A 7597-nucleotide genomic window follows, 5' to 3' on the forward strand; every position below is an offset into this window, starting at 1 on the left:
TCACACCCATCAAAATCCCACTGTCACAATCGTGCATCCATTACTCTTTCATTTTCTTCTTCAGGTTTGGTGCTGCATACATCATACACAATATTGCCAGGACATTTCAGACCCCGAAACAAGTCCATGCTTGTATCCTACTCTCAACTCGGTTCAACGTCGACGAGGTCCTTTCGGTTTCTTTCAGTTTCTTTCAGTACAAGAAAGAACCAAATACAATGTTGGGGGATTTAGTCATAAACTCCCACGTCGATTCGGGTCTTCTTGATTGCTTTCTGTTTTACATGTGCTGGAATAGTTCCTTGTGTGGCAATTCAACTCTTTTTGCATACCATAAGAATGTTGATCATTTGAATCTTCAACCTCAATAGAGAGCCAAAATATACAGTAGTTAGAAATTGATAAGACTCTGAGCATACCGAATACACTCAAAATCGCTCGATTGCAACCCTAATATTCTTCCTAAAAGGGTTATGATACATGTAACTCCAATGCCAATAATGTTTTCCCTTTGAAAAATGAGGATCGTGTCTAATATTCCCACTAAGCTATATCCTTGCTACAAGATCAGTGTGGCCAGGGATTTTCCTTAGACATCGACATGAACTTCCGTTTACATTGATCTCGATCTACTCATGTAGAGTAAGAAATGGCTTGAATGTCATCAGAACTGCGATTGCTTCGATCACATTCAAGATGAAGAATATCATCTGGCTTCCTGCAATCGAAATTTGAAACGATTATGTTTCTAAACCATGCGGGCTGTCAGTAAATCCAGGATGAAACGTTGGTCAAGAATGATACCAGGTAGGATAGCAGCATCCCGACGTTTTTGTGCCCAAGAAAACCTGTTGAAACGAAATCATATTGTTGGTAAATTGTGCAAGGCAATATGTACACCGAAAAAAGTACGCTGTTGTAAGGCTTGTAAACTCGGCTTCTCCGATTTACAGTACGCAATACTACTAGTAATCTTCAAACTACATGCAGAACAAAACGTACAAGGTATACGCAAACTTATGTAATGGAACAGTACCAACAAAGAACATCGTATAACAAAATCACTTCAACTCCCAGTTGGCGTACTTACTAGTACGAAAATATTGATTCAAGCATCGCCTATAAGTAAAAGAGAGCTAAACTTACAATGCACCGCCACCAGCTGGACCAATTGCCTTGAACATTGACATTGCTGTCATAGCAAGTCCGTTTGCCGCACCTCTTTGCTTTTGGTCCTGTTGTGTAATCATGGTTAAGTTACGACACAGTTTATATTCGAAGCCAATGATCACATGAATTAAATAGTTAATCCGAGAATAAAATTACCACGGCTTTGTTTTGAAGGATGGACAGGCCAGTCACAATCGTGACCTAATTGTACAGAAAAAATTTAAAAGTTAGAGCACAATACGTATTACGGTATTAGAGAAGAAAATGGTAAACAGATAGTATTCCTTTGGAAGAAAAGGAAATAAAAATTGATAAACTATCAATTTCTGTGGATAGATAAAAGTAGAGTTTCGCTTTCGTAACATGTTATGATTATTGTAGATAAAATTTTGTTTCTTGTAAAACAATTTATATCAGTTTCTCGTAGATAATATATAATGGTGCATACAGTGTTAAGTAAATGAGCTCTAAAGTCATGGATCCACATACGGATAAGACATTCTTCAGCACAGATGCACAGTTTAACAGCACGGAAAGGGAGAGCCCGGACAACATTGCTATAAACGGGTAACTTGACAACAGAGGTATGGATATAATCTGCACACGAATCATGTGCAAAACAAAACACGAAGGAAAAAAAATAATATCGGTCACCAGGAGTCAGGTCAAAGGACAATTATTTGCAAAAAGAATTAAACTGCAGAAGGTAGTATAATGCACAGGGAGAAGGAGCCGAAAACTTACCCCTCCAATGCGAGCAATCATAACAGGACCAAGAAGCCTTTCAACGTATGGATATAGAGTAATTTGGAAGAAAAAAAGACCAAAACCTACAAGTTGATTAAGTTATCAGCCATTATTCTGCATATGTAGTTAGGTACAAATCGAAACAAACAGAGACTGCATATTAAGCAAATATCCCAGATATGTTATGCGGATCATAATGTGTTTAACATAGGAACATGTGTGAATATCAGAGTATTACCAGAAATTGAAAGAACTTCACCAACGTCCTCAGTTGAAAAGCTCAAACCCCCAAACTTCCGAGGACTTACAGCCCATAATGAGAATATCTGTTTAACGAATCATAAGAAACACATAGTACATCACTTTGAGTGAAAGAGAGCAAAAGGAAAAGGAAAGATGCTGCAAATTATGCTATACTGTGTTAACATGAAAAACGCACGGAAGTTACCTCTGTATAAGCCATGTCATAAAGTGCGAAAATGGAATAAACAATGATTGAAGACATTAAGGGCCAATTCTTGAAGAGGTTTTCTTTAGGTGTTTGTTCTTCAGTATTTTGCTTTTCATTTGCATCAGACCCACCGGATGCAGTTTCCAATGCTTCATAAGGACCATCGTGTAATCTAGCTTTTCCGTCATGCTTGTGTAAAGTTTCCTGCAACCATCAAGGTATGGACATTTTCTGTTAATACGTACAGTGTCAAAGTGTAAATGTAAACATCTGCTGAAGATGAACCAGGCATTACTAGTTTCTCTTTTCTGGAGGATCCTCAAGAAGTGAAATTCAAATCAAGAGTTAAAGAGTACAAAATGTAAGGGACAAGATGTCTGAAATCTTCTCAATCATGTAAAAATAAGTTAAGGCATGCTAGGAAGAATGAGTGTAGAACGGACAGGGTATATAATTGGACATTATAAGAATGGAACTTGGTATTAACAGGTACTTATTATCCAGGAACGGCGTCTAGATGTACTGCAGGGCAGTAAGCGAGTCCTCTACGTGATGAGAAATTTGAGCAAGTTATGTTATAAGCTAAAGAAATATAAGAGGCCAAAACAATGAGAAATAAAAATAAAAGAAACTCATCATAAAGGAATATATACTAAATGTGTACCGGAAGCCAGAAACAAGCAACGGCTACTCCAAATGCAAATACCGATATACATAGGCAAGGCAAGAAATACGGAAACCTGCATGAGAATTTCACAAACATCATAGTGCAACAAACAAATAATAAGAAAACGGCTGAAACTTGACAATCCCACTGCAGTACACTTAAATAAGTAGCCCAACTTTACCTCCCAAATATAGAGTTTTGGGAAAATATACTTGGAAATTTGTCTGCTGGCTGCATAAAATTGTTAGGAGCGTCCCATTAATAATCTAGAAAACAAAACGATAAGAGAGAGAGCGAGAGAGAGAGAGAGAAAGAGAGAGAGAGAGAGAGAGAGAGTTCAACCAGAAAAAAATAACAAAGAAATAGAATAATTTCTTCTTTAGTGTCCAATAGCTCTGAAGAGTCATCATATTAAACAGACATGGTGGAATTAGATCATTTTGGTATCCCACAACCTTAAACTCGCAGGAAACAGCCTTCAAATACTAAAATCATCTGCTACACCATGATTTTCACTAAGCGTACTCTCGACAATGAACCATTAATTGCTCTATTTAGCCTATTCCTTCGAAAACCAACCTTCTCGTACTCTAGGACGGATTCAAAACGACTGTTACACCTCATACTTGCTTTAAGCCTTCAAATTAATTCCCAAGTGTTATTGTACCGTGTGCTAGCGTAAAATGATCTACTCCCCATGATTTTCACTGCAGCAAGTAGAATTACCTGGGCCAAGAAACCTCCCAAAGCTGGGCCAATGATCAATCCGATACCCCAGGCCACACTAACCTGAAAAAAGAGGATAACTCTCAATGTTGATGATGTACAACATCTATTATAAGAAGTTGCAGAATCCAGAGGCCAATGTGGCTTACTGTTGACATGCCTAAAGCTTGGTGTTCTTCTCGGAAGGCTTCACTAGCGTATGCCTGGTCATGCAGTTAAATCGTATATTCTAAGTAACCGGGACATTACATACGTGGTTGTACACTTGCAATGACAATTATCAAATCATATATGACACAGTACAGTACCTTAATCGGCCCAAGTAAACCATTCAAACTTCCAAGAAGAAATCGTGTAGAAATGGCCATCCAAAAGTTTACACTGAGTCCGAATAGAGTGTTGAAAATAACCCTGTGCCAATAAATAGTAAAAATAATTTGTAAATACGCTGTGAAGAGCGTTGAGGAAAACAGCCAAGTTATCAAATTGAAACTCAATTGCAGAGCAGAAGTTACTAACACTGCAACAGTCCCTATAATTATGACAGGTTTCCGACCATAGCGATCAGCCACCATTCCCCAAAAAATTGATGTCAGACCTCTGCCAATCATATATGAAGCCCCTTCACAATGTACAAAAGTTTTTAAAGACACTCGTTAAGGAACAAAATGGTGAAGAATAAGAAAGGTAATAAGTACTGACAATCATCAACTCACCTACATACCCAGCATAGTAGCCAATGTCTTCCTCTCTTTTAGCAATATGCAAATCCCTAATCTGCACACAATAATTTGGAATCTTGAGATACCAAGTCGACTTCAACGGGTTTTGAAGGTTGTATTTTTCATAAAATTTAAGAATTGCAAGTAACAACAGTATTCATACTCACCATAAAATAAAGGAATGGAAAGAGAGATGATATCGGCAGCGCTGGAAAGCGATCACGAGAGGGTGAAAACATTTGAAAGAAATTAGAAGACAGTGCAGATATAAACATTACTTCAAATAATCGATTAATCATTTCGGGAGCGACAAAGCAATCAAACCGTAAGATCATCATGCAGCAAGCCTTTCACTAATTTCATATTGTCCTAGTAGTAGCTTTTTCTGAAGGCACCTATAACTGCTTAATCCTCTAAAAGCATATATCTGAATTTCCTTTTCACGTTTTCAATTAATTTCAACATGGATTGCAAAACTAGTTTCTCCACTGAGTTATATATCATACATACATGTCACATTGTTCACAAGAAAACGGAAGTGTAATGCGACACAATGAGGATGAATTCGAAAACCATTTTCAGATTCGGTTCAAGAAAAATGATAAACAAAATCAGAAAGAAAACAAAAAGTGCTTTTCTTACAAGCTGAAAGAACAATAATCCATATAGAAACAAGCATTTTAATAGGAAGGCCTCTCTGCAGCTCTTTGCGCTGTTCCATCACGCAGCCGGGACAATCGTCATAGTAATCCTTCTTCAATAGCGTCTCTCTGCACTCTTCAGCCATTCTTCGACAATCAATCGCTTCGAACCCAAACCCCGAAAAATGGCTCTCTGAATCTGTTTGATCCTGTTTCAGGCTGACTGAGGAGGGGGACAGGGAGATATTAAACTTTTGGTTTTTGTATACGTCAGGATTAATATTAACATGAAAAGTAAATTAACATCAATGCATGCGTCACCTGCAGGAGAGGGACTTATATGGCACCGTACACCGCTCCCATGGTGTCCTATTATTGACAATTATTGGCTATGGCGTCTCATGTCAATGGTAAAAACATGAGTAAGTTTGTTTTCATGTATGTTGTAGACGTCACGTGACAGTGTGCCATACCATTAAAATTGTCCTCCACCTACAGCTACAAATGCAGTAAAATCATAATCATTTAAGGCATTGGACGAGAACCAGCATGGAAAATATGACAAAAATTAAATGTGAACAAAAATAAAATACTAATATTAGTGGGATGGAATCAAGATCCAGTGAACTGCAAAATTTCCAGTATAAGAAGTAAAATATATGGTGTAGATTTATCAGGATAAAATAATGAGATTTGCGTTAACTGTTGTTATTTACACTACAAGGAAAGAAAGCAAAACACAATTAGGATTGTAATTAGCGGATTAGGGACTGTTGTTGATGACGCGGTGAAAGCCTATTCTCAAATGAAATTTGAGATATTTGTCGATTTCCTCTCTAAACTTGATAATTCGGTCAATTCTCAACTTAATTTTAATTTTTTCTTTCATAAATTTCACCATGCTCTTAGGTACTGGTTTGGTACTGAGGTAATTTAAAAAAAGTGGGTATAAAAAAAAGCTGAGCTAAAAAAAGTAATTGGTAAACATTTAAAAACAACTTATTTTCACAGTTTTCGATGAAAAAAAAACTAAAAACATGAAACAGCAAAAATAAGTTTATTCTCATAGCACAGCAGAAATAGTTTTTTTTTCTTCAGAACACTTGAATTTTTGGACCTGGATTGTCTGCCCTCCCCATCTCATACACTTTCCATCCCCTCCTATTTATATGGTCATGGTTAAACCACGTTAACATTTTATATTGATTTTTTTATAGAAATAATAAGACAAAAAAAAAATAGAAATATAAAATGTTGATGTGACTTAACCGTGACCATAAAAATAGGAGGGGATATAAATGATATGAGATGGGGGAGGGTAGACAATCAGGTCCTCAATTTTTCCTTCCAACATTCCAATATTAACTTTTGCCACGTTTGCAGCTTGGACAAGGATTGTCTGCCCTCCACTTCCAGTGTCCTCCCCGTGCCCTCCTGTTTGTGTGGTCACGGTTAAGCCACGTCAACATTTTATATTACTATTCATTTTTGTCTTATTATATTTATAAAAAATAGTATAAAATGTTGACGTGACTTAACCGTGACCACACAAAACAGGAGAATACGAAAAGAGCACCGGAAGTGAAGGGCAGACAATCCTTGTCCTTGCAGCTTTTCATAGCATTCCATTATTAACTTTTGCCAGTTTGCAGATTCAAAAAGTAGAAAAGTTATTTTCCTCAATTCTTATATATATTTTTTCTTTTTCTTTAAATTTTCTCTCCCTCTTTAAGGGCTAGGTTGATACTTGATAGTACTGTGCTTTTAAAAAAAAAAAACTGCCTCTATACTGTGAAAATAAAAACTATAAAATAAAGTTATTAAGTGTTTGGTAAATTTTTTTTTTTTTGTAAAAGTGTTTTAAATAAAAAAATAGTGTCTAAGTGTTTGATAAACTTTTATATAAATTGCTTTAAGTATGTTAAATGACTAAAAATGATATATTTAATGTGATATAATAATTGTCAAAGACAATAATGTAAGGACAAATATTGTAATTTTGTAAAACATGTGGATGTATGCTTGCTATTTAAAAATTTCATTAAATAAGCATTGAAGACAAAAAAAACATTTTTTTTAAAGCATGGTAAACCTTGTTTCTGTTTTTCTACTTTTATTGATAGAAGTTTTCTTAAAAAAAACACTTTTTTTTGTTTTACCAAACACTTTAGCATTCCAGATTTTTTAATAAGCTATTTTTTCTGAAAACACCACAATCTTAAACCAATCCTAAAACTCTCTTACACGACCAGGCTATGGAGGTGACCTCCATTAGCAAAAGTAAACAATTAAATTTAGAAAAATATTCACAACAGAGGGAAAATTGAATAATTATAAGAGTTTTAAGTGGATAAGTGTCTAAAATTAAAGTTCAAAATGAAAATCAGTAAGACCATTACAATTTTAAAAGAAAAATTGACCAATACCACATTTTCAAATTTTTGCTTGACAATTGATTCGTTTGTTAGTGGTC

The 7597-nt window shown here is 35.7% G+C and overlaps 1 protein-coding gene across 1 annotated transcript; it reads right to left on the minus strand.

The window, feature by feature from the left end:
• Positions 1-342: 342 nt before the first annotated feature.
• Positions 343-5672, minus strand: LOC103428417 (protein ZINC INDUCED FACILITATOR 1-like). Its single transcript, XM_008366522.4, has 18 exons — positions 5446-5672; positions 5126-5347; positions 4651-4691; positions 4478-4538; positions 4281-4383; positions 4070-4172; positions 3911-3964; positions 3762-3824; positions 3217-3266; positions 3033-3108; positions 2366-2572; positions 2156-2243; positions 1915-2000; positions 1660-1767; positions 1327-1371; positions 1147-1235; positions 805-848; positions 343-718 (listed from the first exon to the last, which is right to left on the minus strand). The coding sequence occupies exons 2-18, from the start codon at positions 5268-5270 to the stop codon at positions 630-632; spliced, it is 1452 nt and encodes a 483-aa protein (XP_008364744.1). The 5' UTR covers positions 5271-5347; positions 5446-5672; the 3' UTR covers positions 343-629.
• Between the last annotated feature and the right edge of the window lie 1925 nt (positions 5673-7597).

Source organism: Malus domestica, chromosome 07, assembly GCF_042453785.1.
Source record: "Malus domestica chromosome 07, GDT2T_hap1".
Lineage (NCBI taxonomy): Eukaryota > Viridiplantae > Streptophyta > Magnoliopsida > Rosales > Rosaceae > Malus > Malus domestica.

Excerpts from the sequence above, each read along its gene's own strand:
- LOC103428417 (XM_008366522.4), bottom strand. The coding sequence starts at position 5,270 with ATGGCTGAAGAGTGCAGAGAGACGCTATTGAAGAAGGATTACTATGAC. Across the intron at positions 3,109-3,216 it reads CAAAACTCTATATTTGGGAG|GTTTCCGTATTTCTTGCCTT; the intron begins GTAAAGTTGGGC and ends ATTCTCATGCAG. Across the intron at positions 1,768-1,914 it reads TGATTGCTCGCATTGGAGGG|ATTATATCCATACCTCTGTT; the intron begins GTAAGTTTTCGG and ends ATTCGTGTGCAG.